We start from the raw sequence: 24,180 nt of genomic DNA, 5'->3' as shown, positions 1-24,180 counted from the left end.
AACAGGCAATAATATTATATAAATATATATATATATATTTTATTATAGCCCGCTACATCCACAGTTCTGAGTGGGTTACATAACAACAGTCATAATAACTAATGTCAAAGCAGCTCACAATTAACATACACAGTATTAAAACACATCGCATGTCAACAAATATCTAGACAAGACCAAACAAACAGAAACATGAATCAAGGGGAGGGTACAACTCATGAAATCCTTTAAAGAGAAAAGATACATCTCCAAATTTAACATAAATTAAAACATTAAAATGTAGACTTTTTCTTGTATTTACTATATATAAATATATATACAAAAAACAAAAACAGGCCAGCCTGCCAAAAAGTCAAGAAAAAATTCATTCATTTATATTCCCTCTCAAATAACATAGTTTTTGTGTGTTTTCTAAATTGCATCACATCTGAAGACTGCTTAATTTCAATTGGCTCCTTATATTTATATTGTTTGAAAGTTTTCAATATTTGAAGAAATATCAAAAGTACAAAGACATGATGCAATTTGAATTTTCATTACAACAATAAACAGAACTAGAAACTGTTCCTCCCCCCATTTGTCCAAGATATCAAAAGTACAACAAAATGTCCCTCTACCTATAGTGATCGAGGTGGATGCAGAGGAGAACATGGAGCGCCGAGAATTTCTGGCAGCACTACTGGAAGAGGGAGGAAGGTAAAAATTCAACCCAGCTTCCTTCAAGACCACTTCTTTCTTTGGAAGGCTACATAGAGAAAACCATATGCATCCCTAGTTGCAGGTGGGCTCTGAGCTGAATTCAGATACACCTTTCTCTCTTTCAAGTACAATACATTAATTTTCCTTAACAAAACTTCAAAAACTGAATGGAATGTACATGGAACAATATGGCATAAAATTCCAGGACAACAACTGGGCCTGGGAGAATTTGGGCCATTTGTGATTGAAATCCAGCCTTGATGCTGGTTTGTGGCATTTACCGAGAAGACAGAAGGCTAAACAATTTTGTCCCTGTTCATCCCCTAGCAATACATCAGGAGCGGCTGAGTTATGAAGCAGGGTTGAATTTTGGATAGGGCAAGGGATCCGTTTCAGTAAAAGCAAGTTGCGGTGGGGAAAGGAAGAGAATCCTATCTATGCACCTATGCCAATCCTGAAAAAGTCATACTTTAATTGAGACTGCAACAGACAAATGAGTCAGTGTTTTATTGTGCATGGGATGAAGGCCTTGTGAACTATGTATGTGACAGGAGAGCCATGAATACTGGAGCTGAAGTCACAGAGATTTGCTGTCACTATAATCAGAAAGCCAGCACAGGAGCGGGGCAGAGATTAGGATAAAAGATCTGGGTTTATAGAAGAACAAGGGGTACTTAGTTGTATTGTAGAAAACCAATAAATATTCAGAGGCAGCTGCAATTTTGGGAACAGTACCTTAAAAAGAGAGAAATTAATTAGCTCGCTAAAATATTTCTTAGCACATTCTGATTATTCCAGTCATATGAAATGTCTGCAGCACCAGATGCAGCATTTTCGTCGTCTCCAGACCAGTGTATCACAAACTGTGTGCCTCCTGAGATTTCAGGAATGCCGTGAGATGCTGGGGAGGAAAAGTGCCGGATCTGGCTGACTGTCTACAGGTCATACTTCTTGCGGTGAGAGGCACATCCTATAAGCAATCAGCCGGCACCAGCGCCTCTCCTTTCCGTGTGTCTTCGGGCCCATCTGAAAGGCCTTTGTGCATGTGCAGACGTTGACATGATGACATCACTCATGTGTGTGATGTCATCACTTCGACATCCAGCCACTTCCGGATTCCTCGAGCCGCAGCCACTACGTTTAGTGTGTTGTGGCTAAACATTTTGCAAGACCTTTTAATCATGGCAAGTTGCAAAACATAAGAATGGAAAGACTTGGTTTTAAAAAAACCAGTTTCTGCAATCTGGGTCTCCCATGGTAAGTGTGGCATGGTGGTTAAAGCTACAGGCTCAGCACCCTGGGTTTGTGGGTTCAAACCCATGCTGCTCCTTGTGACACTGGGCAAGTCACTTAATTGCCCCTTGCCCCAGGTACATTAGAAAAAATGGGAGCCCTCCAGGACAGAGAGGGAAAGATGCTTGCTTAGCTGACTAAATTCATGTAAACTGTTCCGAGCTCCCCTGGGAGAAATTGAATAAATAAATAAGTGCCCATTTGAAGGAATATTCTTTAGAACAGTAGTTCCCAACCCTGTCCTGGAGGACCACCAGCCAGTCAGGTTTTCAGGATAGCCTTAATGAATATGCATGAGAGAGATTTGCAAGTAATGGAGTGACAGGTATGCAAATCTGTTCCATGCATATTCATCAAGGCTATCCTGAAAACCCGATTGGCCTGGTGGTCCTCCAGGACATGGTTGGGAACCACTGCTTTAGAACAAATGACACGATGGATAGTTTAAAAAAGGAAATTGCCTAAGGAAAGAGATACGAGCATGTGGCCATGTAGGAGTTTAAAAATGGAAGAAATAGGACTCGGTTTTGTCTTTTTTTTCAAGGGAGACTCCCAGGGCAAAACATCACTCCAGACTCACACAGTTTAAGACTTCATTCAATTTAATTTCCTATGAGGAAAGGCTAAAGTGCATAGGGATCTTCAGCCTGGAGAAGAAATGGCTCAGAGGAGGTATGATAGAGGTCTATAAAATACTGAGTGGAGTGGAACGAAGAAATGGGAATCGTTGGTTTACTCTTTCCAAAAATATGAGGACGAGGGAGCATGTGATGAAACTACTAAGTAGCAGATTTAAAACATAACTGGAGAAAATATTTCTTCACTCAACAAGTAGTTAAACTCTGGAATTTGTTGCCAGAGAATGTAGTGAAAGCGGTTAGCTTAGCAGGATTCAAGAAAGGTTTGGATAATTTCCTAAAAGAGCCATTATTAAGATGGCTTGAGGAGATCCACTACTTATTCCTAGGGTAAGCAGCATAAAATCAGTTTTTCTCCTTGGGATCTTGCCAGGTACTTGTGACCTGGGTTAGCCACTGTTGGAAACAGGATACTGGGCTTGATGGACCTTCAGTCTGTCCCAGTATGACAACTCATGTTCTAATTCTTCTATTCCACCTAAACCTTCAAAGCAGATCACAGTGTACAGCTCTACTGTATTGACAAACTATTGCAATTCTATACAGTTAAAATAAAACCTGCTACTCCAACAACCAATTTAAAAGAGATCAAATTTATGTCACTTAACTAAAGAGTTTGACTAAATATACAAGTTTTCAAAACTTTTCTAAAAGCTTTTTATAAGGACTGGTGTCATAATTCTACTGTATCATAAGAACATAAGAATAGACTTACTGGGTCAGACTAATGGCCCATCATGCTCAGTAGCCCATTCTCACTGTGGCCAATCCAGGTCACTAGTAACTGTTCAAAACCCAAAGAGTATCAAGATTCCATGCTACTGATCCAGGGCAAGCAGTGGCTTCCCATGTCTTCCTCAATAACAGGCTTTGGACTTTTCCTCCAGGAAATTGTCCAAATCCTTCTTAAAATCAGCTACGCTATCCGCTCTTACCAACTGTCTGTTCCCTGGCCTAAGATCGTTTTCCCCCCTAGTGTTATAGAGGCAGATGTCCTTAGTGACAGAAGATGAAGTCTAATATCATCGAAGTACTGCAGATTTCTATGAAAAGTATAGAACCTTGCACCATTTCTCTAGCGCAGCATATAGGTTGAACACAGTTCTTCTATTCAAATGAAAGGCCCTGTTCCTTTGTCCTCTAATTCCTTTTCCCTCTATTACCCAAAATGATGCTGAAGACTAATGCCAATGGTCCATCGCTCCTATCCTCAGGTTAAGGTTCACAGTGGTGAGTGAGCCCTTGGCTGAACAAGGTGAAGAGGAGTGCCAAGACGTGGGGTATGCCTATCTGGACTTGGGTCCCATTCTATGTGCTGGAAAGGATCTGGCAGAACAGACCCTGGACAGTGAGTATAAATCTAGACAGCAAAATACATGTCACACAGGGGAAGGAGGACGGAAGGTAGTGAACTCCTTGCTTTGTTTTTTTTACAGCTAATAGATAAGTTATTTGCATTATACAGGTATGTTCAATGTAATTAAGAAAAAAAAAAAAATATGGAAAAAATGCTACCAAGAACCCAGTGAAGAAGATATGTGTTTGCTAAGTCAGTATATTGAATGGAATGGAATGAGTAGATGTGAATCGCATGTTTACTCTTTCCAAAAATACTAGGACTAGAAGGCATAGTGAAACTACTAAATAGTAGGTTTAAAACAAACCAGAGAAAATATTTCTTCACTCAACAGTTAATTAAACTCTGGAATTCATTGCCGCACAATGTAGCAAAATCAGTTAGCTTAGTGGGGTTTAAAAAAGGTCTGGATAATTTCCTAAAAGAGAAGTCCAAAGGCCATTATTGAGATGGCTTGGGGAAATCTACTGCTTATTCCTAGGATAAGCAACATAAAATCTGTTTTACTACTTGAAGGGGTATGGGTGGGGAGACTCCCCGAACTACCAATCTACTCTGCTCTGAAAGTATACCAAAACAAGTTAAACATTTTAATTGCAAGAAAAACAGTGAAGGTGACATGAGGTGCTCAATTCCTTTATTGTGTCTTATTGAGACTCAACACGTACATGTTTTGGCAAAAAGGAGTCTGAGTAATAATCATGTAAAGGAGTTTAGCAAGTATCACCTATTCTTATTGCCTTGACAATAATGTCCTTGATATAGTATACTTCTATGACAGGCTTATTTGATAAATGAAATTAGAAACGTAGAAACAGATGGCAGAAAAGGGCCATGGCCCATCTACTCTGCCCACACTAATGACCCATCCCCTAACTTCCTCCATGAAGAGAACCCACATGCCAATCCCATCTTTTCTTAAAATCTGGCACGCTGCTGGCCTCAATTACCTGTAGTGGAAGATTATTCCAGCGATCAACCACCCTTTCGTTGAAGAAATATTTTCTGGTGTCGCCATGAAATTTCCCTCCCCTGATTTTCAACGGATGCCCTCTTGTTGCCGTGGGTCCTTTAAGAAAAAAGAGATCTTCTTCCACATCGATACGGCCCGTGACATATTTGAACGTCTCTATCATGTCTTCCCCCTCTCTGTGTTCCTCAAGTGAGTATAGCTGCAACTTACCCAGCTGTTCCTCATACGGGAGATCCTTGAGTCCTGAGACTGAGACCATCCTGGTGGCCATTCGCTAAACCGACTCAACTCTCAGCACATCTTTTTGATAATGTGGCCTCCAGAATTGTACACAATATTCCAGATGGGGTCTCACCATGGATCTGTACAACGGCATTATGACCTCGGGATTACGGCTGACAAAGCTTCTACGGATACAACCCATGATTTGTCTGGCCTTGGATGAAGCTTTCTCCACTTGATTGGCAGTCTTCATGTCTTCGCTAATAATCACCCCCAAGTCACGTTCAGCTACAGTCCTTGCTAGGATCTCACCATTTAGGGTGTAAGTCCTGCATGGATATTTGCCGCCAAGGTGCATGACCTTGCATTTTTGGCATTGAAACTTAGTTGCCTTTGACCAATGCTCTAGCAGGAATAGGTCTTGCGTCATACTGTCGGGCATTGAGCTTTTGTCGGGCACTGTGCTTTTGCCTACTATGTTGCATAGTTTGGCGTCATCAGCGAATAATGTAATTTTACCTCAAAGCCCTTTAGCCAAGTCTCTTACAAAGATGTTAAATAGGATCAGGCCCAAGACCAAGCCCTGCGGTACTCCGCTGATAACCTCCGTTGTATCGGAGAGGGTACCGTTTACCACTACCCTCTGAAGTCTACCTCTAAGCCAGTCCTTAACCCATGCAGTTAACGTTTCACCTAATCCCATCGAACTCATCTTGCTCAATAACCTGCGGTGTGGGACGCTATCAAACGCTTTGCTGAAGTCCAAGTACACGACGTCCAGGGACTCCCCTATATCCAGCTTTCTTGTTACCCAGTCGAAGAAGCTGATCAGATTTGATTGGCAGGACCTTCCCTTAATAAAACCATGTTGATGGGGATCTCGTAGATTCTCCTCGTTCAGGATTGCATCTAATTGGCGTTTGATTAGTGTTTCCATAAGTTTACTCACTATCGATGTGACTTGAGTGAACTTGATAATAAAGCATCATATACTCTTTCTCAATGCTTGTATCAAAAATTGATACATGCGTTGAGAGAGTGTATGCTGTGTGATTATTACTCAGACTCCTGAAGCAGGCCTTTTTAGGCCGAAACACATACATGTCGATTCTCAATAAGATACAATAAAGGAATTGAGCACCTCAGGCCACTTTCACTTTTCTTCTTACCTTTCTACTTTGGGAAGGTAGTATCTCCTGTTTCCCTGTGGTGAAACATTTTAATTGAACATCGAAACAATCAAAATAACCATACCCATCAGAAACATTTATGGAACTCAAATATTCCCTCAATGTGTTATAGCTATAGATTATTGTTCATACCCTTAAGGTCTAACATCAAAATCTCAGTTTTGACTCGAACTTTCTGATTAATAAAGTAGGCAGGGGAATAAGTACTGACAGGGTCGAGTTCCAGAACGACACACCTATCTACTAGAAAAGATATTAGCAAGATAAGAACCTAATCTCTTATTCTTGTGTAATAGGTGTGTCATTCTGGACAGTCGGGATGTACAAAAGCAGAAATCTAGGGCACGACCTCTGCTGTTAACACTGAGGACCCAAAGTGTACTGCTGTGCTGCTATGTCCACTCTGTAGAACATATGCAAAATGGACCATAAGAACATAAGAATTACCGCTGCTGGGTCAGACCAGTGGTCCTTCGTGCCCAGCTGTCCGCTCACAAACTGGCCCTCTGGTCAAAGACCAGCGCCCTGAGACTAGCCCTACCTGCGTACGTCCCGGTTCAGCAGGAACTTGTCTAACTTTATCTTGAATCCCTGGAGGTAACAGACTCCGGAAGAGCGTTCCGGTTTTTTACCACTCTGGGTGAAGAACTTCCTTACATTTGTATGGAATCTATCCCCTTTCAATTACAGAGAGTGCCCTTTCATTCTCCCTACCTTGGAGAGGATGAACAACCTGTCCTTATTTACTAAGTCTATTCCCCTCAGTACCTTGAATGTTTCGATCATGTCCCCTCTCAATCTCCTCTGCTCAAGGAAGAAGAGGCCCGGTTTCTCTAATCTTTCGCTATAAGGCAACTCCTCCAGCCCCTTAACCATCTTAGTTACTCTTCTTTGGACCCTCTCGAGTAGTACCATGTCCTTCTTCATGTACGGCGACCAGTGCTGGACGCAGTACTCCAGGTGAGGGCGCACCATGGCCTGGTACAGCGGCATTTTTTAAAAAATTTTTTAATTTTTATTTATTTCAATTTTTCTATATCGTTCTCCCCAGGGGAGTTCAGAACGGTTTACATGAATTTATTCAGGTACTCAATCATTTTTCCCTGTCTGTCCCGGCGGGCTCACAATCTACCTAATGTACCTGGGGCATTATAACCTTCTCCGATCTGTTCGTGATCCCCTTCTTTATCATTCCTAGATTCTGTTCGCCCTTTTCGCTGCCGCCGCACATTGCATGGACGGCTTCATCGATTTATCGATCAGAACTCCCAAGTCTCTTTCCTGGGAGGTCTCTCCAAGTACCGCCCCAGACATCCTGTATTCGTGCATGAGATTTTTGTTACCGACATGCATCACCTTACACTTATCCACGTTGAACTTCATCTGCCATGTTGATGCTCATTCCTCGAGCCTGATTATGTCACTTTGCAGATCTTCGCAATCCCCCTGCGTCTTCACTACTCTGAATAACTTTGTATCGTCCGCCAATTTAATCACCTCACTCGTCATACCTATGTCCAGATCGTTTATAAAGATGTTGAAGAGCACGGGTCCAAACACTGAGCCCTACGGCACCCCACTGGTGACGTTCTTCCAGTCCGAGTATTGTCCATTTACCCCCATTCTCTGTTTCCTATGCTCCAGCCAGTTTTTAATCCACGTATTTCACTGATTCCATGGCTCGCAATTTTCCGAAGGAGTCGTTCATGTGGAACCTTGTCAAATGCCTTCTGAAAATCCAGATATACAATGTCGACCGGGTCGCCCTTGTCTATCTGCTTGTTTACTCCCTCGAAGAAGTGCAGCATGTTTGTCAAACAAGATCTACCTTTGCAGAAACTGTGCTGGCTGGTCCTCATCAGACCGTGTCTGTCAAGGTGATCAATAATGCGGTCCTTTATCAGCGCCTCTACCATCTTTCCCGGTACCGATGTCAGACTCACCAGTCTGTAGTTTCCCGGGTCTACCCTCGAACCTTTTTTGAAGATCGGCATAACATTCGCCACCTTCCAGTCCTCTGGAATCTTTCCCGATTTAATCGACAGATTGGCTATTAGCTGAAGTAGTTCAGCTATAGTCCCTTTCAGTTCCTTGATGACCCTCGGATGGATTCCATCCGGTCCTGGGGATTTATCACTCTTAAGCCTATCAATCTGCCTACATACCTCTTCTAGACTGACCGTTAACCCTGTCAGTTTCCCATTTTTGCTTCCAGCATATAGCCTGATGGGTTCCGGTATGCTGTTTATATTCTCTTCGGTAAATACAGACGCAAAAAATGTGTTCAGTCTGTCGGCAATTGCTTTGTCCTCCTTTAGCGCTCCCTTTATTCCTTGGTCATCTAACGGTCCCACCGCTTCCTTTGCAGGCCGTTTTCCCTTAATATATCGAAAGAACGGCTTGAAGTTTTTCACCTCTTTGGCTATTTTTTCCTTGTAGTCTCTTTTGACCCCTTTTACCACCTTATGGCACCTGCGTTGATGTTGTTTGTGCTTATTCCAGTTTTCATCAGTTTTTGACCTTTTCCATTCCTTAAACAAAGTTTTTTTTGTCTCTGATCGCTTCCTTTACCTCTACAGTGAGCCACGCCAGTTCTTTGTTCTTTTTTGATCCCTTGTTGATATGTGGTATATATAGATTTTGTGCCTCGGTGACCGTATCCTTAAAAAGGGACCAAGCTTCCTCTAGTGTTTTTACAGTGTTCATCCTCTTCCTTAATCTTCTTCCCCACCATGCGCCTCACCCCTTCGTAATTCCCTTTTCAGAAGTTCAGTGCCGTGGAGTCAACCATCGTGTAGTGCTGGACCACTTTTTTGCCCCTGCGTCCAAGTCGAAGCGGATCATATTGTGATCGCTGTTTCCCAGTGTCCCTTCTATTTCTACACCTTGTGCCTATCCTCGCAGTCCATTTATAATTAAGTCCAGAATTGAGTTTCCTCTTGTATTTTCCTTGACAAGTTGTTCCTGGAAGCAATCGCCTACAGCATCCAAGAACTTGGTCTCTCTAGCGCAGCTGGAGGTGCCTAGGTTCCAGTCTATCCCCTGATAGTTGAAGTCGTCCTTGAAAAGTGCGTTGCCTCCCTTGCAGTTGCGTTTAATCTCATCCATCATTTCTCCATCAATTTCCTCGGACTGCCCTGGGGGTCGGTAATAGATTCCTATCCTCGTTTCCGGTCCATTTGTTCCTGGAATTTTGACCCACAAAGACTCTAACTCAGGGGTGCCCACACTTTTTTGACTCGCGAGCTACTTTTAAAATGACCAAGTCAAAATGATCTACCAACAATAAAATAAAAAAAAAAAACACAACACACACTGTACACATAGAATTGTTAATTATCATTCCTATTCCGGGGTTTTTTCAAAGAGGTCAAAGCAGATGACTCTATGCACTGTCACCTCAGTAACAACCATACAAAAATATACAAATACCCACCCCCTCCCTTTTTACTAAACCACAATAGCATTTTTTAGCGCAGGGAGCTGCGCTGAATGCCCAGCGCTGCTCTTGACGCTCATAGGCTCCCTGCGCTAAAAACCACTATTGCGGTTTAGTAAAAGGGGACCATATTGTAAAATATAGACAGCAGATATAAATTCAGACACATTTTGATCACTAAATTTAAAATAAAATCATTTTTCCTACCTTGTCTGGTGATTTCATGAGTCTCTGGTTGCACTTTCTTCTTCTGACTGTGCATCCAATCTTTCTTTCAGCCTGTATGCTTCCTCTTCTCCAAACCTCATTCCCTCCCCCAACTTTTTCTTCCTCTCTCCCTGTCCTTCCCCAAGCCACTGCCACTGTCATCGGGGAACAGGACCCAAACGCCACCAATGGATAACAGGCACCAAAGCCAACGCCGCCCCATGCTCTCTCTGCTTCGGGCTGATCAATCTTCCTCTCCCCGACGTCAATTCTGCCGTCGGAGAGGAAGTTCCGCCCAGCCAGGCAGCGATTGGCTTGCCCGAACTTCCTCTCCGACGGCAGAATTTACGTCGGGGAGAGGAAGATTGATTGCCCCGATAGATCGCCAAGGCAAAGGAGTCCTGGATGATCGACTCACTTTGCCTTGGCGAGCTATCGGTTGATCGCAATCGACCTATTGGGCACCCCTGCTCTAACTTATCTGTCTGTTGTGGCATGTTCTCTCCAGTAGATTTAATTCCCTCTTTGACGTATACGGCAATGCCTCCTCCTTTTTGAGTCACTGTGTCTCTGCGGTATAGTTTGTATCCCGGTAGCACTGTGTCCCAGACATTTTCCTCAGTCCACCATGTTTCCACGATGCCGATGATATCGTTATCCTTTTGTGCCACAGCTTCTAATTCACCCATCTTATTTCTTAGGCTCCAGGTTGCTGTCCTATACAGAGCAGATCAGAAAGACACATTCTGGCTCGTGTGCAAAAGGAAAAACTGAAGGGGGCAACAGAGCCCTCAAGAGGATTTGAAAACCTGGAATGGATTCCTTCTGAATGGCTCTTGAGCATGGGGAGAATACCCTACTGTCCAGACTGACACACCTATTGCACTATTCATTGCCATTTAGCAATACTTAAAAATGTTTCTTTTACTACTTTTTACCCCATAATTAATGCTCTCCAGAAAGCCATAACATCAGAAAGATTACCATTGCTGGTTTTCTTCTATACCAAACTCGCTCACAAACAGGCAAATCATAATGTCAGATGCAACTTAACTATCCAGAATGTGAGTAAAGACATGCTAAGTGATAAATATTAGGTATGAATCTCTATGCCCAAGTCTCTTTTTTTCTGATGCAGTTCTCAATGCCCCGGACCAGGACACTGTCATTGGCACATTGAAGGTATCAGTGGAGGCTGCAACGACCCTCTGTGCAATCCAAAGAGAGAAGAGGTGGCCATTGGCTCCTTATGGCCCCCAATGACTGAAGGCTTCTCATTTCCACAAACCGGCAAAGCATGATGTCACCTCAGATTCCCAGCAGCTGAAAAGGGAACATACAATAGCCCAGGATAGGATGTCTATCACATTTTAATGGTAATAGTACTTTATTCCATCAAACTCCCTAATACAGGTTCGAAGTGGAGAGTTCCAAGTTTCCAAGTTTATTAATATATTTGATAAATCGCTTATTTGAATTACTAAGCGATGTACATAGTCAAAATATAATATAGTAAAAAGAAACAAAGAATTTAACAATACATTTTCATATAAAACAGACATGAATCGGGAGGGAAGGAGTAAAAATTACAATTTTCAGTTTATGGTAGAAAGTGGAAAAAAACAATAGGGTAGGGGTAATTAAACCACAGCATGATTAAAATCTCACTGAGAATTAAATGTTAAAAGCATCTTTGAATAGATAAGATTTTAAAAGTTTTTTAAAAATTATGAGTTGCATGGGGACAGAAATCAAGCCCGTCCTTCGTGGAATCAAACCCATTCCCGCCCGTCCCTATAAACTTCAGAAGTTATTTCATTTAATTATGCTACTGAATTAAAGGCTCTATTTGGAAATATTAATTGGAAAGAATACATACTTTGTAAATGGGTCTCTGCCACAGCCTCTAATGTAAATATAAATACTCCAGCTGATAAGGACCCCCAAGCAATGTCAGCTGAGGACTTCATCTGAAGATATCCGGGGGTCCCTTTTGCCAAGTTTGGCAGGCAGCAGTAGTATCCCTGAGTCACAGATGCTGGCACCTCAGTGGTTCAGGGATGCTGCCAGAGACTGCTGCTCTTGGTGGAGGAGAGTTCTGGCCATCTTTGGAGGAGGCCCTCAGCTGGCGGTGCTTGGGGGATCCCCACCAGCCACAGCAAAGGTCAGCAAGTACTTCAGCACTGTAGAAATAAAACCAGAAATGCATTTTCTTTTCTTTTGAACACAATACAAAGACATCTGCTATATACATTTCCCAAAGCTAACAAATAACTTTTTTTACCTTTGTTGTCTGGAGACTTATTTTTCCATCAAGTTGGTCCAAGTTTATCTTTTTTCTGCTTTCCCGTCTTCTGCAAATTTTTCTGTTGTTGTCCATTGGTTCTTCCTACCTTGGTCCAGCATTTCTCCCTCTGTTCCCTTCCATTGTACAGCATCCTTCCTCCCTTCTGTTCTGGATCAAACTCCCTCTTTTTCCCCTCCCCACTGCTGCACAGCTCCTACGTTTTGACATTATCAGTAGGGGACTGGCTTTCCCATTTTTCTCAGTATGGCAGGGAATTGCCAATGGCATCATCATATATCTCCAACAGAATACTTTCGGAGGATTTAGCTTTCAGCACTTCTCAGACATATTGATTGGTTAGCCGCCTTAGACCTCAAAGCTGGATATTCTCACATCTCTATTCTTTCTTCCCACTGGAGATTTGAGCTTTATATTGTCCTCAACCAACATTACCGGTACAAAGTTCTGCCTTTTGGCCTAACATCAACATTCCATGTGTTCACACAGTGTTTGGCGGTGGTAGCCACAGACTTCAGAAACAATCATTACAGGCCATTTCCTTACCTAGACGACTGCCTCTTTGTAGCACAAACCAGAGAGCAATTGCTTCTTAATGTAACCAAGGTTATAAATAAAATTTAAAAAGTATTTCTGTAGCTTTAAGAATTCTGAGCTGTACGTGTCACTTTTGGAATTTTGGACAGCACAGCTCGCTCTCTCCAGGAAGTCAGCAGTGCGGCTAGTATTCTAAACTACCAAGGAGAGCAGTTGAGTTTGGGTGGGTTTTGACTATAGACAGCTGTATGTTAGAAGTTATGCGTTTTGGGAGATATAATTGGAGTATTTTGGAGATATTATTGGAGTATTTTGGAGCATTATTCCATGTTTGGGTTGTGTTTTTTTTTTTTCCAAATGTTAACCTTGGTGACATACACTAGGGTCTTGGTGTTTTTAAGAGGTTTATTAAAATATTAGTGATTGTGGGTGGGTATAGTTTAGGGCAGGGGTAGGGAACTCCGGTCCTCGAGAGCTGTATTCCAGTCAGGTTTTCCCCAATGAATATGCATTGAAAGCAGTGCATGCAAATAGATCTCATGCATATTCATTGGAGAAATCCTGAAAACCCGACTGGAATATGGCTCTCGAGGACCGGAGTTCCCTACCCCTGGTTTAGGGCTATCTCAATTATTGATTCTTTTATATAGCTAGTTTTTAAGTGAAATCTTGGGGAATAGTTAGGGTTTTCCTTTATTGATTTGTTAATAGATAGAGTAGTAGGGATCAACAAGAACTGCATTCAAATTCTAGCCCAAGCAAGAAAGAAGAAGAGAAAAATAAACACCTGTTTGCCTGCAGTTATCTGTACTGGAGCGGTGTGTGATTAGACAATTAGAAAAAAACTTCTTCTGAGCTACAATTGTGGTAACTGTAATATATTGTTAATTTTAATGCATATTAAATTTGCTTTATTTAAAATTTTTGAGTGAAAGGAAATTTTTTTATGCACCTTTGGCTAAATTCCCGAGTCACTAGAAATAGACTGAGTTACATTAATATTCAAGCCACTGTACACACTCTACAAGTGCTGGTTTTCATAATCAATTTTGACAAATCAAAACTCCAGCTGTATTGCATTGAGGCTCAACTAGCCACGGTCTCTCCCAAAGCCTATCTATTGGAAGAGGGTCATCAAGCAATCTTTACTGAGCAAAACAGATGGGATTTCTGCTCTCCCAGTACACAGTGTTGCACTTCTTAGGCCACAGGGCTGCTTCTCTTGCTCTTATTCAACATGCCTGGCTCTACTTGCGTTCCCTGCAATGGCATCCTAACTTAACTGAGCTCAGATTATTCAGTCACTGGCAACCTTGATTCCTCTACCACTAAAGGTTTCTTGTACTTGTTAGATCCATTCTCTGTTTTTCGAGCGCAGATGCCCATTCCAGTCTCCACCTCTTCTACTCACCATTACCACATATGCCTCAAAACAAGGTTGGGGGGGGGGGGCACACCTCAATCACCTCCAGACTCAAGGTCAATGGTCTGACAGAGAAACTCCCTTTCCCATAAAGCTTCTGGAACTTCGAGCAATTGCTATGCACTAAGTACATTTAGTCCTTGGAATTGCACTACACGATGGTTGACTCCAACAGACAACCATGTACAAATGTTCTATCTGAATAAAAAAGTAGACTCTGGGTCTTACCCCTTTGCAGAGCAACCTTCCGTCTATGGACCTTTGCAGTTGCACTCTCTCTTTCTACAACAAAGTAAGTGGAGTACGTTCCAGGGAGATGAGCATCACAGCAGACTCCCTCAGCTGGAAACTTGATCCTCTCAAGTGGACTTTAAAATCTAGAAGTAGTGCATCACATCTTTCAACAGTGGGGCATTTCCACACTAGATCTGTTTGATTCTGCAACAAATGATTCGAGTATCCAGTATTGCTCTCTCTCCCTAGTCCTCATGCAGTCGCTATGGATGGTTTTTTTTTTTTAATACCATGTAATCTCAGTCTGTTCTATGCTTTTCCTGTTTCTGTTAATTTCCACGGTTCTCCAAGGGACTATTGGAGACAGAGCCTAGCTATTTCTCATTCCTTCTCACTGGCCGACAACGTTGGTATCTGAAGGAGAGAAAAGCACAGGAGAGGGGAGGAAGAGGCAGGGGAGAGCAAGGGGCATCGGCGAGAGGTAGCTCCGATCACCCCCTGTCATCCACCGGAGCTCCTCCTTACGAGGGGTGGGACCAACGGAGCTGAGTTAATCAGGCTTGGGCAGGCAAGCAGGAAAGGAGAAGCAGGAGAGAAAAGCGCAGGAGAGATCAGGAGAGGGGAAGAAGAGGCAGGAGAGAGCAAGGGGCATCGGTGAGAGGTAGCTCCGCCCACCCCATGACGTCATCCACCAGAGCTCCTCCTTATAAGAGGAGGGGCCAATGGAGCTGAGTTAATCAGGCTTGTGCAGGCAAGCAGGAAAGAAGCAGAAGGAAAGAAAAGCACAGGAGAGGGGAAGAAGAGGCAGGAGAGAGCAAGGGGCATCGGTGAGAGGTAGCTCCGCCCACCTTCCGACATCATCCACCGGAGCCAACACACTCAGCCGTTCGGCACGCGAAGGCAAGCGTTAAGTAAGAGCGCCTTTGCGAAGAACCTTAAGGGACGAGTCACTGCAAAGAAGAACAGAGGGCAACCACAGCAGACACAGAGGACACACAAGCAACAAGCGTAGCAGGTTTAAAATCAGGAGAGAGACCTCACAGTAACACCAAGGACGCTACATAAGGAAACAGGGAGAAACCACTTCAGACAGCAGACCGGTGAGAGCACAGCAATGGAAGCAGCAGACAGAAGCAGTATGCTGAGCTACCCAGTTTTCTGTACCGTTTGCCATATGTATGCCTACCTCCCCTCTGGGAGGCAGTTTTATGTATGCACTCGGTGCGAGGAACTGGAGGGCCTGAAGAAACAAGTCAGACTCCTGGAAGGCAGAATACTGGAACTAGAAGCACTTCGAGCAGTGGAGGAGGAAGACAGAGAGGCAGAAAACTTCAAGACAGAGGAAACCATTGAGGAAGAAGTCCGGGAGTTAGAGACGTTCATCGAGGAGGCATACAGGAAGGCCGTGGAGAATCACCAGCAACAGTGGAACTGCCAAGATTCCGCGGCTGGAGAGACAATAGAGAGGACAGCGATCGTCGTGGGGGACTCTATCATCAGACAAGTCGACAGCCACATAGCAGGAGGAAGACAGGATCGGCTAGTGACCTGCCTACCCGGAGCCAAGATAGAAGATATAGTGAGCTGCATCGACAGGATCATCGACAGCGTAGAAGAGGAAAATATGTCGGTGGTGATCCATTTGGGGACAAACAACATGAGCAACAGGAATTACAGCAGAGAAGGACTGAAGGGCCAGTTCTGGATGCTAGGAGGGAAGCTGAAGACCAGAACGCTGAGGGTAGCATTCTCAGAGATCCTGCCGGTACCCAGGGCCAACGAGAAGAGGCAGACAGAGCTGCAAGCAGTCGAGTGGATGAGGCGCTGGTGTGAGGAAGAATGATTTCACTTTGTGCGCAACTGGACGACAAGCTATACTGAAAGGATTGACTCCACCTCAGCGGAGACGGAACAAGGCTACTTGCAAGCAACATCAAAGAGAAGTTGAGAAATTTTTAAACTAGGAAGACCGGGAAAGCCGACAGTCGACGAAGAGTCCTAAGTGGTGAGCAAGAGATCCATTATGCGATACTGGAGATGCCAAAAGAACCTTCAAGACTTTGAATCCCACGGCACTGCAAAGTTTTCACAGCCATGAAAAGAATAGAAACCTTGGACTAGCTATGGTTCACTATTATGTAGCTTCATATAGAATACAGCACAGTTACTTACCGTAACAGGTGTTATCCAGGGACAGCAGGCATATATTCTCACATGTGGGTGACGTCATCTACGGAGCCCCAGCACGGACAGCTTTTCAAGCAAACTTGATTGAAGTTTCAAGTTTGCTACACTGCACCATGCATGTGCATGCCTTCTTGCCCACTAGAGGGCGCATCCCCACCTCGTGGTCCTCAGTTCCATAACCAGCAAAGAAGCCATCCCCGGGGAGGTGGGCAGGTTGTGAGAATATATGCCTGCTGTCCCTGGATAACACCTGTTACGGTAACTGTGCTTTATCCCAGGACAAGCAGGCATGATATTCTCACATGTGGGTGACCTCCAAGCCAACCAAAAAAGGGCAGGTGGGAGGATGGCAATTTAGGAAAACAGGTTACGTAACACCGACTGGCCAAACCGGCCGTCGCTTCTGGACAAAGTGTCCAGACAGTAGTGGGAGGTGAACGTATGAACCGAAGACCAAGTGGCAGCTTTACATATGTCCTCCACAGGAGTAGACCGGAGGAAAGCAACAGAAGCTGCCATAGCCCTGACCTTATGCCCCGTGACTCGACCATGGAGCGTGAGACCAGCCTGAGCGTAGCAAAAAGAAATACAAGCAGCCAACCAGTTGGACAAGGTGCGCTTGGAAACAGGATGTCCCAACCGATTAGGATCAAAGGACAAAAACAATTGAGGAACCTTCCGATGAGACTTGGTACGTTGGAGATAAAAGGCCAACGCCCTCTTACAGTCAAGCGTGTGAAGCGCCGCCTCACCAGGATGAGAGTGGGGCTTCGGGAAGAACACCGGAAGGACAATAGACTGATTGAGGTGGAAATCAGACACAACCTTAGGTAGAAATTTCGGATGGGTGCGAAGAACCACCTTGTCATGATGGAACACAGTAAAGGGCGGGTCCGCAACCAAAGCCTGAAGCTCACTAATTCGACGAGCAGACGTGAGCGCAAGTAAAAAGACCACCTTCCAAATGAGAAACTTAGGAAGAGACTTGTCAATTGGCTCAAAGGGAGGTTTCATCAGCTGAGCCAAGACCACATTCAGATCCCAAACTACAGGAGGAGGTTTCAGAGGAGGATTAACGTTAACTAAACCTCTCATGAAACGCACCACCAGAGGATGCAGAGAGAGAGAACGTCCCTCTAGATGCCGATGGAAAGCAGCAATAGCACTGAGATGCAGCCCAGAATTGGACAAATGCAGCAAATATTCCAGAACCGAGGACACCGGAACCAAACTCGGGTCCAAATGTTGCGAGGCACACCAGGATGAAAATCTGGTCCACTTCTGGGAATAACAAAGCCGAGTCGAGGCCTTGCGCGAGGCTTCCAACACCTCTCTGACCGCCGAAGTCAGGGGGAAAGGAACCAAGCCGTCAGATGTAATGACTGAACATTGGGATGCAACAGCGAACCCCGACTCTGAGACAGCAGAGAGGGAAAAACTGGCAGAAGTAGAGGCTCCCTGGCACTGAGTTGAAGGAGCAGGGAAAACCAGTGCTGACGAAGCCAACGTGGCGCTATGAGAATCATAGTGGCTCTGGATGACTTGAGGTGAACCAACGTCCTCAAGATCAGAGGAAAAGGAGGAAACGCATAAAGGAATCTCCCTCCCCAGTCGAGAAGGAAGACATCTGCCTCGAGACGGTCCTGGGAGTAAATCCGGGAATAGAGGGGCAGTTTGCGAGTCTCCGGGGAAGCAAAGAGATCCACCTGAGGGGTCCCCCAGCGGTCGAAGACCTCGCGTAGGACTCGGGAGTTTAGCGACCACTCGTGCGGCTGGAGAAGACGACTGAGTTTGTCTGCGAGACAATTCTTTTCTCCCTGAATGTAGATCGCCCGCAGGAAGATGTTCTGGGAGGTCGCCCATTCCCAAAGGCGCAAGGCTTCCCGGCACAGAGACCAAGAGCCCGTTCCCCCTTGTTTGTTTACATAATACATGGCCACTTGGTTGTCCGTCCGTACCAGGACTACCTGATTGCGCAGCAGATGACAGAACGCTCGAGCTGCCAGGAAAATGGCGCGAAGCTCCAACACATTGATGTGACAACGACGGTCCTCCGCCGACCATAGCGCTTGAGTCCGCAGACCGTCGAGGTGAGCTCCCCACGCGTACTCCGAAGAGTCCGTTGTCAGGACCTTGCGATGTGGAGGAACGAGAAAGAGCAAACCCCCGGAAAGATTGGAAGAGTCGGTCCACCAACGGAGCGATCGTTTCAAGGAAGGAGTCACCGTTACAGGAAGGGAGAGCGGGTCTCGATCCTGACGCCACTGGGAGGCCAAGGTCCACTGAGGGAGTTTCAGATGCAATCGGGCAAACGGTGTGACATGAACTGTCGAAGCCATGTGGCCAAGTAGAATCATCAGCCTGTGGGCAGATACGGAGCGCTGCAGCAAAATCTGACGGGCCAGGCGAAGCAGAGCCTCCAGTCTCGACGAGGGAAGGAACGCCCGAAGGCGAACCGTGTCCAGCACGGCCCCGATAAACTGAAGGGATTGAGCCGGGCACAGCTGCGATTTGGGAAAATTTACCTCGAATCCCAGACGTTGAAGAAAAATGATAGTCTGTCGGGTCGCTGAGATAACCCCCTCCCGGGATGAATCCTTGATCAGCCAATCGTCCAGGTAGGGGAAGACCTGCAGCCCCTGAGATCTCAGGGCAGCCACGACCACCACCATACACTTCGTAAAGACCCGAGGAGACGAGGCCAGCCCGAAGGGAAGGACGCGATACTGGAGGTGCAACTCCCCCACCTGGAACCGTAAGAACTTGCGGAAGGCGGGATGCACCGGAACATGAGTATATGCTTCCTTCAGGTCCAGGGAGCACATCCAGTCCCCCGAGTCTAACAGACAGAGGGTACAGGACTGGGAGGGACAACATACGGAACTTCTCCCGGACAAGAAACTTGTTGAGCCCTCGGAGGTCCAGAATTGGGCGTAAGTCCCCTGTCTTTTTCGGGACCAAGAAGTACCGGGAGTAAAACCCCCGTCCCCTTTGGTTCGGGGGAACAGGCTCCACCGCCCAAAGGCTCAACAAGGACTTGGCTTCCGACAGGAGAAGAGGAAGCTGGTCTCGACAGGCAAGAGAAGCCCCCGGCGGATGTTCCGGCGGCCTGGCTAAGAAGTTTAGCGAGTAACCCTCGGAGATGATCCGGAGCACCCAAGCGTCCGACGTGATCTGGGCCCAGGCTGGAAGAAAGGCCTGTAATCGGCCCCCGATAGGAAGGGGGTACTTTGACAGTGCGGAGGGGGCCCACCCCCAACCGCTCATCATGTCAAAAAGACGGAGCGGGTTTCGACGCTCCTTGCGCCTGAGGCTTTGGTTGGGACGTTCTGCCCTGCTGCTGGGGATGCCGGGGCGGAGGCTTGGAGAAGGCCGGCGTCGACTTCTGCGGGTACCGCCGCGGAGGAGGTCTAAACGGCTTCTGCGGCGGGGCCCGGGGTTTAGGACGGACCAATGAGGCGATAGAGCGCTCATGCTCAGACAAGCGTTTGGTCGCCGCCTCCAAGGACTCATCGAACAACTCGGAGCCAACACAGGGAAGGTTGGCCAGGCGTTCCTGCAAGTTCGGGTCCATATCTAACATACGCAGCCATGCGAGACGGCGCATCGCCACTGCAAAGGCGGACACGCGAGAGGCCAACTCAAAGGCATCATAGACTGCGTGAAAGAGGTAGAGGCGCAGCTGGGATAAATTGGCCATAAAGGCGCCAAAATCCTCCTTATGGGAATCAGGCATGACTCCATAATACCTGGGCAACGCCTTGACCATCTGCCTTAAATAGGAGGAGACGGTGAATGCGTAATTAAGGACCCTGGCGGCCATCAAGGAGTTAGAATAGAGGCGACGACCAAACTTGTCCAGGGTCCGTCCCTCCCACCCGAGGGGAACCGCAGCCGAGACCCGAGAAGGCTGGGACTTCTTCAACGCCGACTCCACCAGCAACGACTGGTGAGACAACTGCGCTTTATCGAAGCCCTTGCAGGGGACTGTGCGGTACTTCGACTCCATCTTGGACGGAACAGCTGTGACTGTAAGAGGGGAGTCCAAGTTCCTCAGGAAGGTCTGGTGTAGAACCTTGTTAAGAGGCAGCCGGGGGGTCTCTCTGGGAGGAGAGGGCAAATCCTGCTCCTCCAAAAACTCCTTCGTATATTGAGACCCTGACGCCAGATCAAGGTCCAAGGCTCTTCCCATATCAAGGACAAATCTGGAAAAGGAAGAGGGCTTCGAAGGAGGCGAGGGAGAACGAGAAGTCTTCGTCGCCAAGAAGGAAGGGGAAGCCTCACGGGAATAACGAGGCTCCCTCCCCGTGCCCGACCCCGACCCCCAAGAGGCCGCACCAAGCGATCTCGACGGGGTCGGGGACCGGCCACGCCCCGAGGAACCCTTGCGGGAAGTTCCCGGGGTATGAGGGATCGAGGCACGCCCCCTCCATCTCGGCAAGGAGTCCCTCGAGTACTCAACCTCGGAGGAACGGAGAAGCCTCGGATTATCGAGGCGAAGCTCGGAGACCCGAAGGGTCTCGGCCCCAGTCGTCGAGGAGCGACCACGTCGTCGAGGAGAAACCCGTTGACGTTTGGGCTTCCTCGACCGACGCTTCGCCCGAGGGCGAGGAGCCCCGGGAGGACCTCGACGAGGACGAAGAGGAAGAGATCCTCCGAACCCTCTGCCCCTTGTCCCGAGGCCGCACGCTCCGCTCAGGCTGGTCAGCTGAGGTCGAGGGCAAGGCCGGGGTCGAGGCCGAAGCCGTCCCGGGGGCCGAAGTCGAGGGTACCGAGACCGAGGCCGCCGACGCCGGGGCCACCGAAGGCAGCTGGAGGTGCACGAGGGCACCGGACAGCTCCGAGGTAATAAGCGCACGGAGTAAGTCCTGAAAGGCCGGTACCCCCATCATGGCAGGCAGATCTGGGGCCGGCGGGTGCTCCCTCGAGGGCGACCTCGGTCTCGAGTATTCCCGCGGGGCACCCGATTTTGACGCTCGGGGCGGGGCCGAGGACGACCCACCCGCCCCCGTCGAGGATCCAGAGGATGGCTTCTTCGAGGCTGGAAGAGAAGCAGGAAGTGAGGACTTACCCTTCGTCGACTTCGGGGTCGAGGAGACCGGCTTCGACGAAGCGGGCTGACGGGGCGAGGTCGAGGGAGACGAAGCCGAGGTCAAGGCCGGGGCCGAAGCCGAGGCCGACGTCGAGGCCTTCCCCGCCCCGGAGTCCACCGCAAAGAGCTCCGCCATCCGAGCGCGACGGCGGCGGAGGGCCCTGGTTTGAAAAGTAGAGCACCGAGTACAAGAATCGGTCGGGTGCTCAGGGCCCAAACAAAGCAAGCACCACCGGTGAGGATCGGTAATTGACAGGAGACGATCGCACCGGGTGCACTTTTTAAAACCCGTCAAAGGACGGGACATGGACACAAAACCCGGCTGGGAACGAACGAGGTCCCGCGGCCGCAGCTACCGAGAGCCCCCGGAGCCGACGGAAGAAAATAAAGATATATATATATTTTTTTTTCGACGAAACTCGATACACAATCAAAGAAAAAAGCAAAATAAGCACAGCGACCAAGAGAAAAACACTCAGCCGCGGTGTCAGAAGGCTAAACACGAAGAGCACAATTTCCACAGGGCTTCTGGCTCCGCGGAAAAGACTGAACTGAGGACCATGAGGTGGGGATGCGCCCTCTAGTGGGCAAGAAGGCATGCACATGTGTGGTGCAGTGTAGCAAACTTGAAACTTCAATCAAGTTTGCTTGAAAAGCTGTCCGCGCTGGGGCTCCGTAGATGACGTCACCCACATGTGAGAATATCATGCCTGCTTGTCCTGGGATAATGAGCTGTACAGCTAACTTATAAAGACTCACATTTTAATACTTGTATTAAGGCTAATTCTATAAAAGGGCACCAATTCTTCACACTAAATTATAAAATAGGTGCACTTACACACACATATGACATAAATTGGCATGTGTTAGATGCTATGCTGAAATTATTTTTATAAAGAGCAAAACTCCAAACACATTCTGGACGATTCACAGTTCTCAACTGCCATTAACAAACATCAAACTCGCTATGAACTAGTTCCAAGAAAGCTAACCAACCATATTCTCAATAAGTACACTAGAGTAAGACTTGCTCTCCCAACAATCAATAGAATGCACTCATTTTCCCTCTCCCTCCCTCCCACTGGGATCACCCAATGAAAGTCGGCACTGCAGCTAGAGATTCAAAATTCCACTATTGCATTATTGCCACGGTGCTATTTTATAAAATAGATGTGCTAGTCACGTGGCATGTAACAGGAAATTGGCTGGAGCAGGGACGTGTAATGGGCATGCACCTTACAGACTTATCAAGTTTGCATGAATTGCTAGCCGCACTTAGTAATACAGTAAATGAAGCAGAAAAAGACAAATGGTCCATCCAGTCTGCCTTGCAATTAATTACATGCATTACAATTACATGATTAAATGTTATTTCTGGGCCATAGACCTTTGAAGTCTACCTAGTACTGTCTTTAGGATCCAACTATTGGAATTGCCGTTGAAGCTCATTACAGCCTAGCCAATACATCTCCCTTGCGGGATTCAGACATTGAAAGTTTGCCCATTCATATTCTAATTAAAGATCTTCTGTGTTCATTCCATGCTTTTTTGAATTCCTTCACTGTTTTTTTCTCCACCATGCCAGGTCAATGGTTGAGATTACTGATTGTGTTCTCCCTTGTATCAAAATGAGATCCCAGATATTACAGGGACTGGAAGAAAAATAGGCTGCTCTTTGCATAGTGTACTACCTAATCCAGGGTCCTCCAGGAGGTGAATCACTCAGCAAGTGGCCTTCCTCAGACTTGGTTTTTATGAGCCATACATTCAGAGAGGGATGAACCAGAATTTTTTTCCTTGTAATAACTATCACCTTAGAGAATTATCATTGTTGTGTTACTCCTGGCAGAAATCTACGTTACTGCGCAATGCAGAATTTACGCAATATTCCCCAAGGATGCAGAATTACCTGAGGTCTGCACAGATTTTGGTATCAGATCAGCACTCCATCAATATGGGCCGAATCACTACCAACATCATCTTCAGGCAGCCTGCATGGGCTCTGCAAATTCCCTCTGCCGCAGTCCCACCCTTGATGATGTCACTTTCTCTTACTTTGGCACTCAGAAAAATCTGTTCATACTTTTATGGTTGAAGGATGAAACTTTTGGCCTCTTTCATACCTCAGTGTAAATGGAACACCTTCCTTAGCTCTACTCCTTGGACGCTCTCAAATTTTAAAAGCTGCTGAAATATAGCCTCCTTAGCTGTTCTTGTGAGGAACCAACCAACCCAGCCACATAGGGCAGGAGTCCTCTCATTTAATACTGTTCTATGGGGGGGGGGGGGGGAGACAGCAGACATCATCTGGCTCAAAACATCTGCATTCTCTGGTCCTGAAACCACTGTGTTCTTCTGATAATCCTTGGCCCATGGCCTATCAGTCT

At 46.5% G+C, this 24,180-nt stretch overlaps 1 protein-coding gene across 1 annotated transcript in view; it reads left to right on the top strand.

Annotated features, from left to right (window-relative positions):
* Positions 1 to 11,278, top strand: part of RPGRIP1 (RPGR interacting protein 1) — a 45,318-nt gene extending 34,040 nt beyond the window's left edge. Inside the window, exons 23-25 of the mRNA XM_033923178.1 lie at positions 621 to 693; positions 3,842 to 3,975; positions 11,154 to 11,278. Coding sequence (XP_033779069.1) covers positions 621 to 693; positions 3,842 to 3,975; positions 11,154 to 11,278 — 332 coding nt within the window. The remainder of the gene's footprint in view (positions 1 to 620; positions 694 to 3,841; positions 3,976 to 11,153) is intronic.
* The last annotated feature ends 12,902 nt before the right edge of the window (positions 11,279 to 24,180 follow it).

Source organism: Geotrypetes seraphini, chromosome 16, assembly GCF_902459505.1.
Source record: "Geotrypetes seraphini chromosome 16, aGeoSer1.1, whole genome shotgun sequence".
NCBI classification, from domain to species: domain Eukaryota; kingdom Metazoa; phylum Chordata; class Amphibia; order Gymnophiona; family Dermophiidae; genus Geotrypetes; species Geotrypetes seraphini.
Note: the sequence above shows the minus strand (reverse complement) of the source record. Positions and strands in the feature narration are given on the sequence as shown.